The sequence below is a fragment of the Pagrus major genome, chromosome 20 (genome assembly GCF_040436345.1).
Source record: "Pagrus major chromosome 20, Pma_NU_1.0".
NCBI lineage: Eukaryota > Metazoa > Chordata > Actinopteri > Spariformes > Sparidae > Pagrus > Pagrus major.
The window spans coordinates 13,832,595-13,856,295 of NC_133234.1; the positions used below are offsets into that span (position 1 = coordinate 13,832,595).

A 23,701-nucleotide genomic window follows, 5' to 3' on the forward strand; every position below is an offset into this window, starting at 1 on the left:
CAGGCAAACACATGTGCCACACACGTGTTTCAACTCTTCGTGTGCAACTTTATTTTCACATTACCTGTTTATGGAATTCCCGATGAGTACTTTTCGTGAGTCTCTCCTCTCTTTTCTCTTTGTCCCTCCATCTCTCGCTCTTCCTCTACTGTTGTGTAGCCCCAGGCGATACTGTGATGTGTCCTCCCTCTGTCCCTCCCTCCCTCTCCCTCTCTCTCTGTCCCTGTCACCTTCAATTGCTCTGTGAAACTAGACACACTGCCTGGGGCAGGGAGGCAGGGAGGGAGGGAGGGATAGAGGGAGGGAGGGAAGAGAGGAAAGGAGAGAAGAAAAAAAGAGAGACAGCTTTATAGACAGACAGAAGGAATAAACATTTGGTGTCATGTAAAAAAAAAATATAGGATTACAGCAGCCCAGAAGTGTGGCACACTCCAACAGCCAATCGAATGTGTTCACAATATGTTCACACTTCAGCCAAAAATGTAAAAGACTTTTATAATTTACATATAGTCACTTACATACACACATCTGCTAAATTTACAACAGCGTTAGACCTTTGACCTGGTTAAAACATACATTTCTTCGAACCAGGAACATAACTTGTGTGTACTCCCAGTTCAAACATATACCTGTTAAACTGGTTATCACACATGGAGCTACATGGAGTACTCCTTGTCCCTACAAAGTGAAGAGAGTAAACCTTCAGTGCAATCTCAAAATAGTGTAAGAATGGAGTTTAATATCTTGAATTCATGTAAGTTATGTTATAGTAGGTATAATATCCAAAAACTAAAACAGAAGAAAAATACATTTTGATAGAAACAAAAACTGCATGGTTTAATGATGTAATGTTGTTGTACATCGGTGTGGGTTTTGTGCCATAAATTGCTTATAAATGCAATTTATAAGTGCAATTGGCAGTCGGGTGTGTGAAAAAACTGAATGGCACATTTAAAGACGCTATTTATTTTTCCTTGAATCTTATTTAAATTCCTGAAACGTAGAGTTGATGTTTAAAACCTTGAAGAGATGTCCACACTTATCTGCAAATGTCTAGGAATGTTTTTTTGGATAATAAGGCGTAATGCATTCAGCAATCCCATCCAAAAGAAGATATTTTATTTATTATTTGGTCAAGATAAATGATAATATGGCTTATTAGCAAAGTATTGAATTGATAATTGGCTGTGCAATTAAAATGGCAACATAAAACATAAATATAAATAAAACACATACATTTTTATACCTCAAACAAACATCATATATAGCATATTGGCTATAATGAGATGCAACATACAGTATATATAGGCTACAACAGGTATAATATCAAAAACACTTGCAGGCTATCACTTACCAATATCTATGCTGCCGAGCATTAAGAGCTGTGAGATGTAATTGTTTGTATAAAATAGAAAAATAAACCTGGATAGAACCATGATAAATAACATTTTATCGCGCTAAATAAGGCGGAAATGATGCTTTATCTGTGACCAAATCACAAGCAGGATACGATTTGTCCCGCTTACATTCCGTTAATTCCATTGGCTCAGGTGTATGAGGAGGGCGGGACATGCAGCTCTGATTGGCTGTAGGTGGCGCAGGTAGCCAGCTGTTTGTGATCGAAGCCTCCACTCTGAATTTACGTGCAGCCTTATTTGGTCAACCTGGAGGGATTTTGTCGAAGGTAAAACGCTCGAAGGGGTGATTTTATCGAAGGAGATGTAACTTTTTAATGATTTCACCTGTACTGCTGGAGTCACACCTGAAGAAGAGGGCAGGTAGATATAACGGTGTTGACGTTTTGTTTTTATTTTTAGGTTTCAGAGATATCATCATTGATTGTGCCCCAGCAGTAGTTCAGACATAATCTGTGCCGCGTAACACCGCAAAATGTCGCCCAAACTTCAGTTTCCTGCCATTTTATTGTGCGTATCAGGTGAGTAACACCCGTCATCCCCCTCCCTGCTCTCGCCATGACTGTCTCTCTTTGTCCACCTGTAAAACATGTTATATGTGCTGTTAGCTGAGCCACAAAAGCTGCATTTTTGTTTCGTACTGTAAAAAAGTTCAGCTGCCTCGGTCAGAGTGAATCAGAAGTGCTATTTATGACCACTTTCAGGTATTTTAGCCTCCTACGCCCAACAAATTTGTGGCCGACCACCGTTACAGGAGAACAGGATTGTGGGTGGGATGGACGCCCCAGATGGATCTTGGCCCTGGCAGGTGGATATACAGGTAGGTCCCTCCGAAGCACGATCCTCTGTGCCTGTAGCAAGTTACATGTGTGGTTTAGTGTTGTTTATCAGACTGACCTGCTGAGAGAGGGGTTTGCCAGTGATGCTGAGATGACTCACTCTTTTTCTCCCCTCGGCTTCCAGAAAGACAATGCTCATACCTGTGGAGGCTCCATCATCACAGAGAACTGGGTCCTGTCAGCCGCTCATTGTTTCCCCAAGTAAGAAAAATCTCCTCACGCTGAAACATCCTCAGGTGAACTCTCAGTTGAGTGCCAATCCACAGGTGCTCTGCTTCTTATATGAGCCGTCAGAGTAATTTCTTTTGCAAGCGCTTCATTGAAATCGATTCTTTTCAAGGAGAGTATGATTAATAATCTAATAGTCTCTTGCAAAGTGCAAAGTTCTTGAACACCAGAATGTTTTTAGGAACTAGAATCCTAAATCCACCTGGTTGATTATCAGGTTTCACTGTTTCCTCTAACTGTTTTGTTTCAGTGGTGGCAGGGGAAACATTTATTTCAATCACTTAGTTTTGGTTCTAGTGCTACAAGTCGTTGCAGCACTAATATTGTTCATGTTTGGTTACCCGATCATAATCAAAGGGCTACTAAGAAGCAGACTCATGCTTTTTTTTTGTTTTATCAGCAAGATTTTAACTTTATATTTCCAATTTTATGTGGCTGCGATGGTCATTTTCTTACTGTGGTGGTCCACCACTCATGAATGACTGTAGGGGAAACACTGGGATATGATATTAGGTTTTTTTTCCAATTATCAGAATCAGTGTTTTCATTTGTAGTAATTACTACAGATGTCCAATAAATGCAGTGCGGTAAAAGTACAATATATGCATCGAAATGTAGTGGAAGTATAAAGTTGCAGAGCCCTGAAAAAAAACATATTGGTTGATACTGAATAAATTTAACTATTAAAAACTAAAAATCCTGCTGACTGTTGGTCTTTCATTTTGGAATTCTGCAGCTTTTAGTTTCAGTTTAAATCAGGACTTACAGTGTTACTGTGTACTGTTGCCTTCAAATAATTAGACTTCTCATGCCTTTCAAAATGTTACCTCAACAATGTGGTAAACATCAAGGAGCACCATGAGCCATTCAAATACCCTCTATTAGTATAAATGTAAGGTTTCAAATTTCCTGTCTAGCAGGTTTTATTCACTCCATCTTCTTTCAGTCCCTCTGACGTGAGCTCTTACATCATCTACGTTGGCCGGTACCAGCTGAATGGCTTCAACTCGCACCAGTCGACGCATCGCGTGAGCCGGGTTGTGATTCCATCCGGTTACACCGAACCCCACGATGGGAAGGATTTGGCGTTGGTGCAGCTGTCCAGTCCGGTAACCTGGTCCGATTACGTCCGTCCCGTCTGCCTGCCCGCCTCTGGCACGCTGTTCCCAGGTGGCATGCAGTGCTATGTCACTGGCTGGGGGGACATCCGGGAAGACGGTAAGACTTCTTCCCATCATGTTGATGTGTGTGCAACTTTATTATTCAGCAGTTAATTATTTCTCCAAAGTCTCCAAAATACTATTTTATTCTTTTATTTTTGGACTCTGGCATGCAAATAATAATTTTGTGTATGTCAAAGAAGATAAAATCAAGGAACAAAAGGATTAGAGATAATCCTCAACTGCTTTCCATCATGATCTTTGTTGCTTTTTCAACAGTATAATGATTAGTGTCAAGTGTCAAGTGCAGGTCCAGGTGAGTAAAAAAAAAAAAAAAGTATAGTAGGTAGTAATACATTTTTAATGATTTACTCTGTCCTCCTATAGGTATCATTTACAGTTACAATATCAGTATCTACAGTAGAGCATGGAACCAGATGGGTTATAGATAGGGCTGTACAATATATCGTCTCAGCGTTGACGTACCCTGCTAAAACCTTTTGCTACTTGTTACAAAAGGAAAACTCCCACAGTTCGCAACCACCAATCGCAATCATTCTCGATCAATTTATAAAACAAGGAAGGGCTCACTTTGGTTGTTTGATAAAATGCACTACCCTACGAAATCATGCCAATCATTTTATAATCATGAATTATTTCCAAATAGAGCATTTCAAGTTATCTGGTGTTCCAGTGTTGTGCAGCACACGTTATAGATGCCAGTAGTGAGTAATGTTTAGAAATCATTATGGCTGATTGAGTTAAGATTAAATATTTTTGTTTACTGACATTCAGTGTACTCTTATTCTGTTATACAATGTCGTTGTCAAATTAATCGTCCGGTTAAATTTTCTTTTACACATGAGAAGAGTTTTTTCTGAAGTAATGCGTGACAGCAGAACAGACACATGTTAGGGGTGTCACGATTTATCGATGGGGATGATAATCGAGATGTTTAAAAATTTACTATCGATATCATGCTAATACTACACAGGTTATAATACTATGTAAATGGTGGTGGTAATGCACCTTAAAGCACTTTAAATAAACCTGTGTCTGAATGATGCCATTTAAATATACTTTCCTTGCCTAATGCTGGTTGCAACCACCATTTATTAAAAAAAAAAAAAAAAAAAAAGGAGATGCAGTAACTAGCTAGGAAGCTGCTACCACAGTGTGTGGCAAAAACATGTTGGAGGAGATGATGGATGAGAGAGAGTCGCTCAATATCCCAGTGTGGATATCGCGATAATGACATCATTGTGGATTCTTTAGGCCACAATAATCATATAGTGAAAATCTTATACCGTGACAGCTTTAACGCATATGTTATATTGATTTCAGACAAAACACGTCTTACAAAGATCAGCGATAGTGGATTTTTCAAAAGTGACTGAGTGACATGTATTTCATTACATAGCATTAAGACGTTAATATTTCAGTATAGGACTTAATTATATCTAATTTACCTTACCTTAAAATTTAATTCGGTAAACATTTATTTATCCCTGTAAAGGCAATTGTATGCAGCAGCTCGCCTTCCAGACCAACAGATACACACAAAATAATTATGAGAAGAAAGAAAAACGGCTAAACTACAAATAATACGACTTCATTTAGTCACAGTATCACGACATGGTGATCTTAAAATAATTTGCATGATGAGCAGTTCTGGCTTGGTTTGGTTTTATCCCATCAAATTAATCCATTTACATATGTGTAAAAATATACAAAGAATATAAAACACAAGAAACACTGGGAAATGATAATAAATGCATGAAACATAGTTAAAATATCTAAGTGGTTATACCTTGTTGATTATATACATGTCCATTAAGCCTGTTGTTTAATTTGCCTTTTTATTCTTCATTCTCTGTTGGCTATCTGTCCTCTGTTTCCCCTCAGTCCCTCTGCCAGGTGTCGGGACTCTGCAGCAAGTGCAGGTGCCAATCATATCCCAGAGTTCATGTCAGGAGATGTACCGCACGGACCCGACTGAGCAGGTGGACATCCTGTATGACATGATCTGCGCTGGATACCAGGAGGGCGGCAAGGACTCCTGCCAGGTACTGTCTGATCAGCTGTTTGTGTGTTTACATTCACAAACTCACTGCTTGCATGCACTGAACATGGCTCTATGTGTGTGTGTGTGTGTGTGTGTGTGTGTGTGTGTGTGTGTGTGTGTGTGTGTGTGTGTGTGTGTGTGTGTGTGTGTGTGTGTGTGTGTGTGTGTGTGTCGTCTTTGCAGGGTGATTCAGGAGGGCCCCTCGTCTGCCAGATGGCAAACGGGACCTGGGTGCAGGCTGGAGTGGTGAGTTTCGGGCTGGGCTGTGCTAAGAGAAACAAGCCAGGTGTGTACGCCAGACTGACCAGCTACTCGAGCTTCATCAGCAACACGGTTACAGAGATCCGGCTGTATGGAGGAGCTAATGTGAACTGGAGTGGGAGGACTGTCATGTTGGTCAGCTGTCTGTCTGCTCTACTGCTCCTGCTTCAGAGATAAGACGTTTACAAACTGGATTTCTGGAAGGTGGAACACCAACCAGGACAAATGAAGGAGATGACGTTGGACTTAGTCCAAAGTTTTCCTGAATAGTAAAATTTTTTTTAAAAATGTACCTGACATGCACATGAAGCCATATTGAACATGAAGCGTAATATAATCTTGAGTTTTAGAATTATGACTGTTATTATGATCTTTGATTCAAATTGGTTTGGATAGGTTTTGTATTTTAAATCAGAATTATGAGATAAATAAATTATGTGTTCTGTATTTGAAATAAATTGTTAACTTGATTTTTTCCCAAAATCAGGTCAGTGCTCAGTTTAACTTCTGATGGCCCTGTTTTGGAAAGTATCATATTTTAGACTTGCAACAATTAATCGATTAGTTGTCAACTATTAAATGTATAAACTATTGTGATAATTGATCGAATTGAGTCATTTTTTTAATTTTCTGATTCCAGCTTCTTAAATGTGATTTACCTTTTGGTTTCTTTAGTCCTCTATGACAGTAAACTGAATATCGTTAAGTTGAGAACAAAACTTTGCTTTGGGAAACAATTCTAAACATTTCCTGACATTTTATACGCAAAACTAATTGACTTATTGAGAAAATCATCAACATATCAATTAACAATGAAAGTAATCATTAGTTGTAGTCCTATCATGTTGCACAAGCAACAAAGACTGCAGTTTTGTTACTGCGATACATTTTTTAAACAAATGTGTCTACAGAAATGCAAATTAATTAATCATTTTACTTGTTATTTCAAGAATTTCTTTTACTTATTTTAAAGTAAAGTAAGTTTGAGAGACAAAGTTAGGCAGAGACAGGTGATGATGACGTTTTCTTTATTATAAAGAAAGTGCAGCATGTCGTAATGGTAAAAAAGACTGCTCAGTAGTGCCTATTAAAAAAGCTAGCTTTTAAATTAATTTGATAAGTCTTGAGTCAAAATTTTCATGCTTAAAAAACAACTAACATTTACACAAATCCAAGTGTCGTCTTTGAAATTCCAGGAAGGGAAAGTTAGGCGTCAGGGGGAATGGTATCAGAGAGGATCATGGGAGAGCCGAGCTGCAACTCCTGCTGCAGCGATTCCAGATCAGCCGGAGTCATGCGGTGAACCTCGCTCCAATCAGATAAGAGGGAGGCCGAGAGGGGGGCTGAGTCATAACTGATGAAGGAGGAGAAAAGTATAGAGAGCGTTAGAGTGGTCCTTTTCTTTGATCATACAAAATCCTAAAACAACTGAGAACCAACACTGAAAGTCAAAACTGTCCTGAAATCAACATGCGAGTCTGCAGCCACTGGAATGTGTCCTTGTCGCGTTAGTTGGATATTCGACCTTCACTGTGCAGACTGATGTATGTGAAGAGAGGTTTCTCTGAGTTCACCTAAAATCTGTCTCTGGTAGACAAAGACTAAGTATTGACTTTTCAGTGAAGTAGGAAATATTTGTGTATTGTACTTAAACTTTTAAAATCGTTTCTTTTGTGGAAAAATCCTATCAGACATTTCAAACCACACTGTATATTCATAGCAGAAATATCTTCCTGTCCTAAAACATGTTTTAGAGGGATCTTTAAGAAAATCCATTTGGTTAAAGCTCATTAATAATAATTTAAAATTTGGTGCTTCAACACTTTTAGAAGTCATCTGAAGTGTAGCTTATTACAAGGAAGTGGCAATCATTAACCAAAAACTAAACAAAAACTGGGAGAGTCAATTACGATATGATATAGACACCTAGAACACATCTCTGCCCTGTTCTCTCATCTCGAATAGAGCCAAAACAATTAAGTAATGACAGAAAATTAATCTATAACTATTTGGACATTTCAGTCATGGTTGAAATCATTTTTTCAACAAAAATGCCAAAGTTACCCCAATTCCAGCTTATCAAATGACTGTTCCATGTTTGTGTATGTCATTTATGATAATAAACTGAATGTAATCCGTTTTTGTTTTTTGTGGTCAAACACAACTACACAAATGAAAACTATTATTTGCAGCTGTTCAACTAAATACTTTTTGGTATAGGGCCATGGCATAAAGACTTGTAGCAGTCTTGATGTAGATGTGCTTTGCAATAATAACACAAAGCTGGATTTTGGTATAAAAAGACTTGAATTTAGGATTCATTTTAACTCAGCCTGCTGCAGCCTCATATTGGCTTCAGAAGGACTTTGTCCCACAGTAACTGCGGCAACCATTTATGTTATTAATGTACACATGGGCATGGCATGTGAGCATTTGAACCTATCCTTTGAGTTAACTTGTGCTGCACCCATTATGATGAACCTGACATAAAACATTACATATGTAATGACAGTAATGTGTGGCACACACAGCTGTACGAGGTCAATTAAAAACTCTTTGAGCACCATTTGCCTAAACGACGACTACCAGAAATACACAGAAGCAGATATTAGTCTAATTAAAATCTGGTACCGAGCTCACACCGTCTTAAACCTTACCTGTCCCGGTCACAGTGCTGCAGGTCTGTGAGAGACTGATTGAGAAGATCATCCAGGTCAAAGCCCACACCGTACCCAGCCCCACTGCCTTTAGGGGTGACCGAGAACACAGGGGGTAAAACGTCCTCCACCTGACAGGAGCAAAGGGGGAAACATTGCGTCAACTGAACTTGGTGACCTTAAGATCAGGAAGCACAAGATTGTGACATTTAAGCCTGGTGTGTATGTTTTTGTATAGCTTCTATGATGAAAGCTGTATCAGTGCTCTGCCAACCTGCAAAAAGCAATGGAATATTTTACAATGAAGACACACCTGGGACTTTGAGAGCTGCAGTGTTACTGTGTGGATGTCAGGGGCGATGGAGGGCCCCTGTTGTCCAGTATCTGTGAATCCTAAGCTGGGATGAGGCTGTGAGGGGACCCCTAAAGCCCCACAGAGAGGGTTTGTGGTCTGTGGCCCGGATTTCTCTCCTATGGAGGGGCACAGCTTCTCCATTCGACCGGCACTTGTAGTTGAGGGGTTAGGGTGTGAGTTAAGGTTATTCTGGCCTCTGATATCCACGTTGCCATTTGTCTCTCTGGTGGTCAGTGTTGGAGCTTTAGTCAAAAAAGTCTCCAGAGGTATCAGCTGCGACTGAGGTTGAGGCTCAGGCTGGGTTTGAGGTTGGAGCTGGGGCTGAAGAAAGCTTGCCGTGGGAGGCTGCGGCTTCCTGTTTGGTTGTGGTTGCTGTCCTGGCCTCGTCTCTAACTGCTGCCCGCTCCAGTTCCCCAAACAGTTGAAACCACTTTGTCCATTGCTCTCGCTGTGAGGTTTGAGGGTGTTGTTCTTAACGAAGCCACCAGCGACAGTCATTATTTCTATCCCTCCGCTTACAGCAACAACAATATCCGCTGGAGGCTTCCTCTGGCTCATGGAGAAAAGTAATGACGGCTGCTGGGTGCTGGGAGGCTGAAACATGCCCTGCTGGTTGGGTTTAACTTGAGAGATTAACTGTTCATGAGACTGAATCTTCCTTGCCTCTTTGTCTGTGGTGTTGTTCAGTGCTCCTTGTGTGCTATCACCGATGGCTACACACGGGTGTGAGTTCACAATACAGTCCTTGTTTTTTGCTCCATCGTTATTATTAGGAATCTGAGATTTCTCACCGCCTCTGTCCATCATCTTTGTCCAACGCTGCAAAAGGCTTTTGTCGTTGTCACTCAGCAGAACCCCACCCAGCGAGTCCCCCTGCTTTCCCTCTCGTCTCTCCTTTTCCTTCATTTTCCTCTCCCTCTCTCTTGCCCGTTCCTGCCTCTTCCTTCGTTTCTCCTCTCGTTCTCGTTGACGCTCCTGTGCTGTGACAGGCCGACGCGAATCTGCCACAGAAGACAGCGAGGACGATACACCTCCTCCTGCACCAGCGTCGATGCCCAGAGCAGAGGTACCTCCATCTGCAATGAAGACATCAAATTCAAACAAAATTGGTTTAAAGAATGACATGTCAGTGATACAAGTAGATATGGAAAACAGTGAACTCACCACCCCTGGCTTTGTTTCTGAGAGCTGACTTCAATAAAGCTGCCTTGAGTGCAGCTTTGGTGTCCTCTGAAATGGCACCTTCTTTTCTGGTTCCCTCTCCTGCACCTTGAGGAGGCCTCGCATTCTTGGACAGTGACTGTGAAAGGGACTGAGACAGTGACTGGGCCTGTGCCACAGAGAGAGAAAGGGAAGGCACAGTGGTGGGGAGGGGTGTCAGGGTCTGTGCTGGCGTTGCAGGAATGGAGGTGGGAGCCTGGGTCATGGACTGGCTCTGGGTGGGCTGAGTCAGAGGAGCCTGACTGCTAGTTAGCTGCTCTGGTACCTCACTGTCTCTCATTATTTCTGGTGGAGTGTCCTGACTGGACACTGGTGTGGTTAAATCTATGGTCTCTGGCTGACCGCTGTCTGAGCTGGCACTGGGCATGTCCACATCAACTGGGTCACTTTCACTTTTCGAGAGCAGAGGCAGATTATGGGTCACATGAGGCGGGATGACTTCCAAAAGGGATGCAGGCTTGTTAAAGGTTTGCAACTGATTTGTAAATGTGTGGTTCACTTCTGCTGGTGTGTGGTCTTGTTGCTGTTGAGGTTTTACTTGTGCTGCTTGCGGGTGTTGTGCCATTGGAACCAGTGTTGGTTTGCTCAGGTTAACAGTCGCAGGCTGAACATTACACTGGTTACTGCTTTGTGCCGCAGCTCTGACGTTCGCCCTCGGCAAAGGCCTGAACTGCAGCCTTTGACGACAGGTCTGTTTGTTTTGATGAAAGTCCTGGATCTCCATCAGAATCGCCTCTTTAATTTGTTCCTTGTTCATTGGAAGCTTGTCAAATTCAAAGTCAAAAGCTGGCACGCAAATTGGCTCATCATCTTGGTCGTGGTACTTGTCCAGGTAAGGATGCTCCAGCGCTTGTGTCACACTGATTCTCTCACGAGGGTCAAAGCGCAACATGGCCGCCAGCAAGTCCAAAGCCTCTGCTTCGGCTTGCGGGTACAGTTTGGCCAAAGGCACAGAGGACCGTGATGGAAGACTCTGAACATAAGAGCGTACTCTGTCGGCCCTTATAGCACCAATCAACCCCTCTGGAGGAGTGCCTAACACAGACAGAATGAGCTGGAGCTGGTGGACGTAGTGCTTCCCGGGAAAAAGCTGCTTACGGCCCAACATTTCTGCAAAAATGCAGCCAACAGACCACAAGTCAATGGCCAAACTATAGTGATTCAGAGACAGCAGCAGTTCAGGAGCACGGTACCATCGAGTCGCCACATATTCAGTCATGAAGGAGTGAGACTCCTCGGGGTGTGAACTTAGACCCCGCGCCATGCCGAAGTCCCCGATTTTTAGCTCACAGTTCTCGTTCACCAACAGGTTGGAGGGTTTGAGGTCACGGTGGATGACGTTGGCAGAGTGCACATACTTAAGGCCACGGAGGAGCTGGTACAGGAAGTAGCGGGTGTGCTCTGAGGTGAGCGTCTGGGCAGAGTGTATGATCTGGTGCAAGTCACTCTCCATGAGGTCCAGCACCACGTACCTGCACAGAAGGGAAGTTCAGAAAGACAGATGAGCTCACAACAGTTGAACAAGCTGTCCAGAACTGAAGTCATCTTGATTTACTAATAGAAGTGAACTGTGGCCATGTGAAAAAAATTCCAATTGCAATATATTGTAGTGGATTATCTTCAAAGAATTCAAACAGCAGATTATACTGTATGAGCTCTAAAATTCACCCAATGCGTCTCTCATCTAAACATAAATCTTCTGAACAAACTCCATTCCTTTGTCAGGGCATAAAATGATCTCTAAACATATGAAAATCTTTATAGTAGAAGAAAAGGCAGGATATATATAAGATTTAACCAATACAATGTGTAGGATATGTTTGATAGGCATGATTTTTTTTCTCCAGCATCGATTATTATGTATAGCCACATTAAATTAGAGATCTGTGGAGTCATAAAGTATATCTGAAAGAAGTATTTCACCGCTGGAAAGATGGTCTTTTTTTAAAACACGGCTGTCTATGCAATAAAAAGACTGCAATTTTGAAATGAATGCTACATGACTAAAGAAAGGAGAGATCAGGGCTGTGGTATTCCCTTTTGCTCAAAAGGTGGAAAACTTTTTGGTTATTGATCTATATTACTGAAAACCTGTGAGATGAAAAACACAACTAGACAAATAGTTAGATTAATGTGAAAATTGTTATTCAGCGACAGCAAGTGAAATGCCTCTGAGTACATAACTTGATAGAAAGTTTAGTTGTGTGTAAACAGGTCGAGTAACATTACATATCCAATTTTTGTGAATGAAAGTTTTAGATATTTTCTTAATGAATACACTTTCAGAGTTCTGCAGACATCTCTGGCCTGAGCAGGAACCTTGTGAACCATGTGTTGTTTGCTACCAAAGCTACAATGGAAACAAATGTACATACACAGACTTGAAGGCAGAGTGAGGAAGGTTCGGCTGCAGGATGTCTTTGATGGCGATAATGTTGTCATGTTTGAAGTGCTTGAGGATCTTCAGCTCTCGCAATGTGCGTTTGGCATTTGTCAGCACTTCAAAGGCATTGGAGATCTTCTTTATTGCCACCTGCTGGCCTGGAAAAACACAGCAGGACATACAGGATGTACAACTGAGTTTGAATAACAATGTTAAACCAATATTGAATTGCCACATTTAACATTAAGACTCTTAGTATACACAGAATGAGTTATAATGTTATTTCTTCATCAAATCCACCCTACCATTATCCCGCCTCCTGGCAGATGAAACAACGCCATAGGCCCCTGTGCCGATGGTTTCTATAACATCATACTCCTCTCCGACGTCGAACTTCACATCCAGAGAGTGTGCTTTCAGTATAGCCAAGTTTTTTGCTGTTGTGCTGGTGTCTGCGGTGCCTTCCGCTGCCTGGACGCCACGCTGGTTCTGGTTTTCTCTGCTTTTGTCAGTGGCCATTCTTTCAGGCGACATGGCAACAGGTTGATCATTTTTCCCTTCCCCGCCCTCCTTAGTTGACATTTTTCTGTAAAGAATCAAAAATAGCAACATGAGAGGTATTCATTGGTTTGATTTCTTAGCTTCTTGACCACAATGCTGTGGATTATATAACTTTACTGCTTGTTTTCAAGTGTTATACCTTATAACAAGTGACACTGTATTTGTCCAATGTCATTTTCAGTGTTTATAATTGGTGTTTCTATGATCCTTTCTTGTTATGTTGATCAACAGACTGCAACTATTTCGATGATCAAATAGTAATTTTTGATACTTGAATATCTTCAGGTTTAGGGCCATTTGTCAGACAAAACAAGCAATTAAATTTGTTTCTTTTGGCTCTGTTTTGTTCTTGTCTCACACTGAATAGACAGGGCAATTAATCAGTTAATAAGATATAATAGGGAGACCAATCAATAATGAAAATAGTTGTTAGTAGCCGCACTGAATAAAAGTGTCATGTTCTTTAACAAAACACTTAATAGCCTCACCTGCTTTTGAAAACGACCATATCAGTATTGTGTGGGAAACGTGTGCTGTGCTAATTAAAAAAAGGAAACTGGTCCATTGCTGACTGCTAGTTGGAGCTGCAACAATTAATGGATTAGATTGTCGCAAAACTGTCAAAAATTTGCTGGTTTTAGCTTCTTAAATGTAAGGATTTGCTTTTTCTTTGCCTATCTATGATATTTAATGAAGAGTTTGGATTTTGGACTGTTGGTTGGACAAAAGAAGCAATTTAAAGATGTCATTTTGGCGTCTGGGAAATTGAACATTGAGCATTCTTCAAATTTTTGGGGACTTTTTATAGACAAAACAATTAGTCGAGTAATCGTGAACATGATCAGATTAATCGACACTGAAATCAAATGTTTGTTTCAGCCCTACTGCTGGTCAACAACATTGACTGTGTGTCCCTGCACTTATCAGTCCTTGCTTGGACAGCTACAGTCACACAATGTGGCAGAAACACTGAGGCCCCCAGGAGCCACTGCAGGAGGTCAGTCAGTGATCACTCAGGTGCAGCACAGACCAATCAACTTCACAGGGTTAAGATAATGATTTGGCAACTGTTTAGTCACGACTACAATGAGGTATTTTATGTTTAACACCTCTGAACACTACAACAAGCTGACAAGACAGAAACGAGGCGTGACCAACACGCTGCCCAGCAACTTCACACACACAAGGCCTGTCAGTCAAATGACCAAAACCTGTAGCTCTCAGCCAAGAGACGTCTGAGTTCAGCTCGAGTCTGCTGACAAATACACTATAAACAAACCCACGAGAAGGTGTGTTTAGCAGCCCGCTAGTTGTTTGTGCTACAGAGTGATTTTAGAGAATAATTAAACACATGGAAAGACGCAGCATTACCCACTTTTGGCGCAGGGGCGTAGGCTAGTTACCTGAAGCTTTCTAGGATTTCTAGGAAATATTATCCGTCAAACCTTGTTTATATAATTTTATACAAACAACCGAGTGAACACAGAGACGTGTTTCTAAGTAACAGAACAGGACTTCACCTTGTGAGTCAACCACGACATCCGTAATTATGTCTTTAATCCCGTAGTAGCACGGCTATCTCTTGTTTTTGTCTGCCGCTTCCTCGTGCAGTTCCGCGTTGGGTTTTGAGTGCCATGTGACGGACCAATGAGGAGAGGCAACGTACAGTGGAACGTCCAATAGGAGCAGAGATCGTGGTTAGAGGCGGGACATGAGTGTAGACAGTAGGGTCTCTGTTTGTTGGGTGGGTTAGGTGACGTTGTTTTCCAGAATTTAATCATTTGAGGTGGAGCCACATTAACAAAAAAATACCTGCACTTGAGCCTCTTTGTATGTATGACGGACTTAACTAACGACTAGTAGAGTGGTATCATGTTTAAGCATGTAAGAAATGTAATTATCTCATCTATTTTCATTATATATAGGTTAAATAGCCAATATTTAGGGACTTTATTGAGTAATATGCACCATGCAAGCACAGTATAAACCAAAATCAAGACTTTAAATTAGATTTTGACACAGATACGACAGGCTGCAATTACTGGGTGATAATACAAACACTGAACCTGGAGCTTTTGGGACAAATGTCCTCTTTGCCCGGTGGTTATACAACCTTATATAATAAGAAATAAGCTTAAAAAATAAAAAATACTTCTGTATATTGCAGGCCTTTTACTCATAATGTGGTATTTTTAGACTTTGGCATTACTACTTGCAGTGGTGGAATTTATAAGCACATTTACTCACCCTAAGTACAATTTTGAGGAAGGCCTTGTATTTCTTCTCCACCATTTTTGAGGCAAATGTTGCATTTTGTACTCCACTTCATTTCTTTGACAGGTTTAGTTACTAGTTACTTTGTAGATTCAGATTATTCATACCAAATATAAATCTTTATTTATACTGGATTAAACTATCCTGCAGTATATACAGTAATCGAGATTAGCTCCACCTTTACCAGCTGCAACATTAAAATGATGTTCACATTAATGCATCAGCAGGACCAACAACAGAGGTGGCTGCATAACGCAACATAGATCTTCTGAGTTTTTGAGCTCTCTCTGTTTGAGCAACCAATTTTCTTTTGGAGCTCAGTAACAAGTTATATAAGAGAATGCTGCAGCTCCACTGATTTGAAATTTAAGATGAGATCATGGCTTAAATCGACTCAATCATGTACCCATCGAGCAAAGAGGAAAACACTCCATCTCACGACATCTGGTTGTTCATGTTGTAAAGTTTTGAAACTGTCGTTGTTGGGGTTGCTGATGTTGTCTTACAGTAAATATTTACTGTCTTGTAACTGTGTTTTTTATACAATAATGTTAATTTTATTATCAGAGATTTTATTTCTGTCTCCTGCCCAAGGACTACAGATGTAAATGTGCTTAAAGCTAACTTAGGTACAGCTAAGAGGCTGTACACCGTTCCTGTCAAACAAACAAACAAACAAACAACTAATAAATAATCATAATCCAGTAATTTAATTTATTTGGGTCTGAAATGTGCCATTTAGTGTTATAAATACAATTACCTTTCGTTAAGGTACATATTGATACAACAGGATTTTACCTTGTAACACAGTATTTCTACACTTTTATTTTGTAAGTGGGACATGAGACATTCATGTGCTGAACACATACAGGCCACATTATACAGTGAAAAGCAGCAGTGGCTGGTGTGAGCACAGTGGGGGCAGTTCTTAACACTTCCCCCAGAAGACCAAACAGACTGAAGTCCACAGTAATCACACAGTCAACTCCCCTCTGGCTGCTCCACATCTGGACCGGGCTGTCCAATGAGAGGCAGCGACCAAAATCTGACAGACCAATCAAAAGTGAGAATCTGGCTTTTAACACGTCGGCTCGACTAGGTGAAGTTGGGTGAAGTTTGAAAGGAAAACGAAGCGGACTGAGGTGCTGTTTAGTCATTTTTACGCCATTTTAAATTCATCTCAAAGTGTCCCGAGCTGAAGCAGTCATGGCTGTGCCGACGTGGGAGAGGAAAACGCGCATATTTCTGTGCGTTTTCGGTTTGTTTCTGTCTGTTTACGCGCTTCACGTCGAGCTGTCCCGAGAGAGGAACCCAGATTACAGAGCGATGTGTGACCTGGGGGAGTCGGTGAGCTGCTCCAAAGTCTTTACCTCCAGGTATGTTTTGTTTTATCAGCTCATACCTTTTTTTTACTGTGCAGAAATACAAGCCCTCGGTTTGTAGCTACTTTAGTGGCCATCGAAGCATCTCTTTTTTCTAACTTGTATGCATACAATCTGGATATTTTATGGCAGGTCAGACCCCCTTTGCTGCCACGTGTTAAATTCCTCTGCAAATACTTCACATCAGCTATTTATTTCAGGAGAATACTGACTGGATATTCATCTTCCTGTCCAATTTCTTTCAATAAAAAAAATATCTCTTCTAAAATATTTTTTGGCTGTTTTTTTTCATGCTCCTGTCATTATTGAGTTGCTCTGACTGTTTCTTCTTTCTTTTTGGCAGATGGGGACGTGGTTTTGGCTTGGTCCAGTTCTTTGTGGCCGAAGATAGCCCTCTGAACCAGCCCAACAGCGTGCTTGGCATCATATTTTACACTCTACAGATGGGCCTTGGTTAGTCTGTTATTGTCTTCTGCAAATTACACAGCAGTGCTGAATGTTTTTAGGCAAAATAGCTACAGTATGTTAGTGAACTGTGGCTTACATTCCAGCTAAATTCTAAGTTGGATGTTGTTTTAGTTGAAATAAAGCGATATAGTTCTTGTGCATGCAAAAGATCTTAAAAGTTAAAAAGCCAAAAGTCTGCATCAACAGAAGCTCCTCTCTCCCACAGAAAACACTGGTGCTGAAACGCCTCGTCAGTAGTCCCGCCTTAATTCAGTGACTTTGTGACATCACACTGTGTCACCATGTCAAACATAGTAGTTTGGCACATAAGAATTGATTTAGCACAGCCCTGCTGTAGTTGCTAGCAGAGCTGGCTCAGGCGTTTGTGAGCTGACCAATCAGAGCAGACTGTGTATTCAAGAGAAAGGAGCTAAAACAGACTGTTTCAGACAGAGCGGGAATACAGAGCTGCAGTACCGGACAGTATGAAATATAAAAAAAATTGTGAACCTGAAAATGAGCATAATATGTCTCCTTTAAGCTATGTAATATGATAGATAGATAGATAGATAGATAGATAGATACTTTATTTATCCTGAGGGAAATTCAAGTGTCCAGTAGCATACAAAATACAAAACATACATTACACATATATAATATATAAAATTAAAATTAAAATTAACAGTAGCTACAGTAAACAGTGTAAACAGTGCAGATGGAGTGGAGTGCAAATGGAAGTAAAACAGTGCACATGGATGTGCAAATAGAGGTATGTTCTACTGATGGACTGAATTCCTGTTGTATTTGCCTTTTATTGCAGGACTGTCTCTGTCCAGAAAAGCTGCAGTGTTTTTGATCTTCTCCTCCTGGGTGTCTGTGGCCGGCTCGCTCTATCTCGCATGCATTCTCGCCTTCGTTCTGGGGGATTTCTGCATGGTCTGCGTGTCAACATACATTGTCAACTTTGCGCTGCTCTTCACCAACCTGAAACGAAGGAGAGCTATTGAAGGAATGAAGGAAAAGGCCGGATAGAAAGGGTCACTTGTGAAATTCAACACTAATATTTTTTCTCTCCTGAGCTGAAGCTGCACTGGATCTGAAAAGTAAATTCCCTCCCACAGTGTTTCTGCTGTGTTTACACCTGTTAAGACTTTTCAGAGAAACAGGACTGGACGAGCACCTATGAAGATCTGTAAGATGATTTTAGTAGACAAACCTAATAAAGCAGCAGTCATTTTTGTATATCAATGTGTATTTGGGATACTGATTACACACCTTTTGAATACTTTACCTTGTCTCGTGTGATTTAGGCCCGGCTTGAAAAGCCAACAAAATCCTGGAAGTGTATAAACACAAACTAAAAAGCTGGTGAAGAGGTACAGCAACATGTAATTACTCAGTTTAACCAGCAGATAGAGCTAAATATGCAGGGTTATCATTGTGTGGTGACTGTGGTCAAATTTAATGTTATATTTCAACAACACAGGGAGGTGCGTGACAAGTACAGCAAGAATAACTTATCCTGTGTTAGGTTTACTCCCCGAGGATGTTTGATATCAGTTGGTGGACTTAAAGGCAGACAGTTTTATGGTTGAAATCAAAGGTGCAGATTGAACTCATCACACATCCAGCACTACATTTGTTTTATTAATCGGTGGTATATATTAATTCTTGCTTTATTTGTGTACTACTTCCATCCACTACCATCTATAAATCTATCATTTAAGTTCAATGTTTACTTAATCAGAATATATTCAGAAGTGAGTAAAGAGTCCAACAGTGCGCAAACATTTAGCTGATGCACCGCCTAGTTAAATAAAGAAACGATTAAACCAAGATAAACGACAAAGGAACAACTATTATATCTGTGCCTCTTTCCTGGAATAATATTCTTTGACTGTTTATTATCACATTGCATATAAACACAACAGATGAAGATAGACAATAGATGAGTAAAGCAGCTTTAACATACTGAAAAAATGTAATTATTTAATCACATTTAGATTGATGATGAGGTTTTTTTTTTCAACAAAGAAAGTGGATAACAAAGCCCTTGCAGTGCAAAGTGCAAATTAAGTGATCATGTCTCAGTGTGCTGTGAGCACACTGACAAGACAAACATTTTTTGATACCTACATGTTGCCAGAAGGTGTTGCACAAAAAGCCTAAAGTGAATTAACAACCCTCAACGACAGGTTTCAGCAGCTTTTGTCAGCATTCCCATTATCGGTTGACTCCCAGTGTGGACAGATGTCACTGAAAGGAGACACACAAACAAAGACTTTCTTACAACATATCCAACGTGACATTCTTGTCTATTTTAGCCTCTTTTCTTTATGTCACTCCTCACCATGCATCATCCTTATGATTTACTCTTTCCAGTGCCCTTTACAGTTTACTTCCTTGGAGGGTAACTTTCCACAAAATCTAGTTGATTTTTGACAACGAGTGACTCAGTCAGCTGTAATGTTTAATCCCTCATATCACCATGACAAGGCCACTTCTCCTTTTCAGATGACCAGAGACAATGGATGACGACTTTCAAGAGACCTGTTGCAAAAGTCACACCATAAATAAGGACACAAAGAAAAACATTTTGTGATTTTAAGACCATATTCACATGGCGGCCATTTTCATCTGACATCACGCTCAGGGTGGGAACCTCAAATTCCATACTGCCTGGTTTCAGGCTTTAAGTTGTAAGCTATAAACACATGAAATCTGACAAATTGTTATAATTTTACCCAATTAAAACTCCAATAGCAATGGAGAGTGAAAATCCAGAGAGAAATTAAGCTACATTCTCAGCGTACGTTAGCAATCAACTCTGTCCTAGCTAACATTACTGTTTGATGGTGTTGCACGTTACACTAGGAGAGGCTTGAATTAACTCACACAATCAACACACACATCTTGGACACATTTATCTAACCCTGAGAGTGAAACACACTGGATGAAATCAAACTGTCAGGTTAGCTAGGAAGTGGTTGAATGCTAACGTTAGCTAATGGGCTATCAAATTTATAGTTTTATCTTGAAATAAGGCCCGATGTCCCTCCAGATTTTCACTGTCCATCATCTTTTCATTTGGCAAATGGTAAATTGAAAACAATTCTGTCAGATTCCTTACCTTTATATGACATGAAACCTGGAACACAGCAGAATTACATGGCCCAGCAGTCGAGCTTCCCACCCTGAGCATGATGTCAGAGGAAAATGGCCGCCATGTGAATATGGTCTATGGCCTAACTAATAAAGGCTGTTTAATTACATCCTTGGCTTGATGTGAATGTACCTAAAGTAAGCACACGTGATTCCTTTTTCTAAGTTGATCAGTTTGACTTCAAGAGCACCCCGCATTCACCTACGACTCAACAACCGAGAGCATCCGGTGTTGTGTCTTTTTGCAAAACTATGTTTGAGTCCTTTGTGCTACTTCTATTTTAGAAAGTGGAGTGTTGAGGATGAGTTCAGGAGTCTCACAGCCTGGGGAATGAAGCTGCCCTGTAGTCTGGTGGTACAGCAACGGATACCTTGTGTATCTTTTGCCAGATGGCAGCAGGGTGAACAGACTGTGGCTGGGGTGGGTGTAGTCTTTAAGTACCCTTTGGGCTCTGTGCAGACACCTCACTTCACCAATGTCGCTGATGCTGTGGAGATGGTACCAGTGATGTTCTGGGCAGTTTTAACCAGGGTGGTGATGTGTGATGACCAAGCTAGTTTCTCAGTGATCTAAAATCAACAATCAGCTCCCTGGTTTTGCTGACGAGCAGTAGATTATGCTTCGTGCACCACTCTGCAAGATTGTTGATTATATGAACTCTCATCGTTGTTTATAATGCGACCAATGATGGTGTTGTTGTCACCATACTTCACTATAGAGTTCACTGGGAGTGCAGTCAAATATCACATTTGACAAATATCTTAACACTTCCTCGAGTGAATCAGGATCAGGCTCGCAGAGTAGAATCTTATCACCTCAGTTTCACACCCAGTGATAAAGATATATTGGTGCCAGCACCCATTTAGAGGTTAGTGTGTCAATTCTCTGTTTTGGAAGAATAAAGCATGAGATCAGACATGCTTTAAATGTCTTGTGTAAATGTCTTGTGACTTAAATATTAATCCCACATCAATAAATGATTAAAACAATGACTAACTGAGTATAATAACAGTTCAATGTTCTTTTCAGGTAACCATGCAATCATTCCAGGAAGTGGGAAAGCATTCAAATTGGATGGGTGGCTCTTTTTACTTATTGTCCAACACTGGCCTGCTGCCAGTTTAATGTAATGGAGAGCACTTGTGACAACAAAATACATAAGGCTCCATTCTTTCTCTAATTCATTAATGAAAAAAGGCACAACTCATCTTGTGACAATATGTGAATGTGAATATCTTTGAATTCCTTGAGTTTTACACTTTTTTTGGTACTAAATGTTCATAAAATAAAATAAAAAGTCATCATTATGTCGTCAAGTGACACTGAATGGGTATAAAATTAATCCAAGTTTCACAGAGGACTGAGGGCTGTTGTTTTTCAAACGTTATATAACTGCGTCTGAAAAGGCCTTTCTCCTTACTGTCAAAATGCATATTTGCTCTTTAAAAATACACAGAAAATGATGGATGAGGTGTAAAGGATGCAGCCAGAGCATGAACGTATATCACGTGGGTATTATTGTTTTTTGTTTGGTGAGTTACGTCATCCTCATGTCAGCGGGAGCTATTTATCGCTTCCTTTGTTCAGATTTGTTCTGTTATGACTGCACTGACAGACACGTACAGGTGTTATCATTGATGACTTGTAGCCTCAAGGTGCTGGTAGAAATAATACTAAAGTGTATCTGAGAATGATGCACGTATCCACACTTCCCGACCAAAAAAGCAGCTGTCTGATAGTCATTGGTTCTGATGAAGATGACTGATTCCAGTGGTTTATGTTGTGAGTTGAAAATAGACTTCTTTGGATTACTCAGCAACCAAGATGAAAACATGTATGACTTATTAAATCAAGTGACATCACACTGTAGACACATGCTATGTAATCTACTGACTAATGACTAAAAACATTAGTAATGTATATATTTTAAGCAGTGATGGAATTTCGCTAAGTATTTTACTTTACTTGAGCATTTCCATTTTCTTATACGTACTAGTTCTACATTTTATTTGATGATTTTAGTTTCTTCGCAGATTGTATGCTGTATCAGAGCTTAAATAGTGTATTTTGAAGTTAATTTATTTTATCGGCAATTAGATTTAAAACTTATTCCGATCATCCGAAAAATGCTGATCCCTATCCAGTATACAGTGTACATGTAAATATATGTATACTGTATAAATATGAATATATTTATACATTTACTTTAAAGTTGCAGTATGTAAGAATTGCCCATCCATCTATTATCTGTCGTATACTCGAAACAAATAGGGGTTAGCATATCACCAGAGTAACTACTAACTGCTTCAATTTGTAGCTTCCCGTTAGCTAGTTAGCTCAGTTAGCAGTGCAGCTAGCTGTCTGTACTGGGATGAGGGGAGTGTTAGTGTTTACACCGCTAGCACAGGAGCTTTAGCGCAGGACGGGCTGAGGCTAGCTGATTAAATCTGCTAACTTTAGATATCTCTGTAATAGGCTACAATAAATAGACATCATAACATCATAAATAGTATTTCTTCACATTCAGTTGATCATTTTAGTTAATTTGTAAATGTTTTCAACCAAAATGACATATTGCACCTTTAACTTGTACTTACTTTAGATACCTAAGTACATTTAATATCAGATTTTAGACTTTTACTCAAGTAATTTTCATATGTATAACTTTTACCAAAGAAATATTAAGACAATATTTTTACTTTTACTCAAGTATGACTTTTGGGTACTTTTTACAACACTGGTTTTTAGATAATGAGTAAGTTTCAAGAGTATCCTGAATATTACATCCAGCATGATAATAGCAGGTCTGCAGGACAGCAGTGACATAACCAGATGTTTTGTCCTTCAAAAACTATTCTATCTATTCTTTGTGAGCCAAGGTGCTGAAATGCCTAATTGTCCTACAACAATGACCCCAGACATCTCCCTTAGTCACATTGTGCAAAAATGTTCCATTGCTGGCTATTTCTCAACCTTTGAACATGTGAAGTATTTACACTCTCTCAAGTCTCACATGTGACTGGTTTGTGCACATCTTTGATAGCAACACAGAAGAAGTGACAGCCAGCCTCAATTATTATGCAACATGTGAGACTGCAAAAGAAGCAGTTCTCTGTCAGTAAAACCATGAATTATTAAAGTTTATTCCAGATATCACATCAAATAAAAGGGGAAATTAAAGTTTTGATATTTCTTCTACACTTTGTTTAATCTATGTGTCTGTTTGTTTAGCCAACTGACCACACCTTTAATTCTTATTGTTAAAGCAGCTACAGTAGTGACAGTGCTTT

General features: G+C 40.1%; 3 protein-coding genes across 3 annotated transcripts; 2 read left to right on the forward strand and 1 right to left on the reverse strand.

The window, feature by feature from the left end:
• The first annotated feature begins 1,596 nt into the window (after positions 1–1,596).
• LOC141015115 (serine protease 33) lies at positions 1,597–6,572 on the forward strand. The gene is made up of 7 exons (XM_073489037.1): positions 1,597–1,684; positions 1,818–1,936; positions 2,120–2,235; positions 2,379–2,455; positions 3,429–3,700; positions 5,548–5,708; positions 5,891–6,572. The coding sequence occupies exons 2-7, from the start codon at positions 1,891–1,893 to the stop codon at positions 6,143–6,145; spliced, it is 927 nt and encodes a 308-aa protein (XP_073345138.1). The 5' UTR covers positions 1,597–1,684; positions 1,818–1,890; the 3' UTR covers positions 6,146–6,572.
• A 407-nt stretch (positions 6,573–6,979) lies between these two features.
• Positions 6,980–14,753, reverse strand: mapk7 (mitogen-activated protein kinase 7). The gene is made up of 7 exons (XM_073489036.1): positions 14,666–14,753; positions 12,890–13,170; positions 12,577–12,742; positions 10,145–11,673; positions 8,939–10,056; positions 8,626–8,756; positions 6,980–7,322 (listed from the first exon to the last, which is right to left on the reverse strand). Exons 2-7 carry the CDS (start codon positions 13,164–13,166, stop codon positions 7,175–7,177), a joined length of 3,369 nt encoding a protein of 1,122 aa, XP_073345137.1. The 5' UTR covers positions 13,167–13,170; positions 14,666–14,753; the 3' UTR covers positions 6,980–7,174.
• Positions 14,754–16,512: 1,759 nt separating this feature from the next.
• vkorc1 (vitamin K epoxide reductase complex, subunit 1) lies at positions 16,513–18,490 on the forward strand. Its single transcript, XM_073489038.1, has 3 exons — positions 16,513–16,795; positions 17,145–17,254; positions 18,069–18,490. Exons 1-3 carry the CDS (start codon positions 16,626–16,628, stop codon positions 18,278–18,280), a joined length of 492 nt encoding a protein of 163 aa, XP_073345139.1. The 5' UTR covers positions 16,513–16,625; the 3' UTR covers positions 18,281–18,490.
• The last annotated feature ends 5,211 nt before the right edge of the window (positions 18,491–23,701 follow it).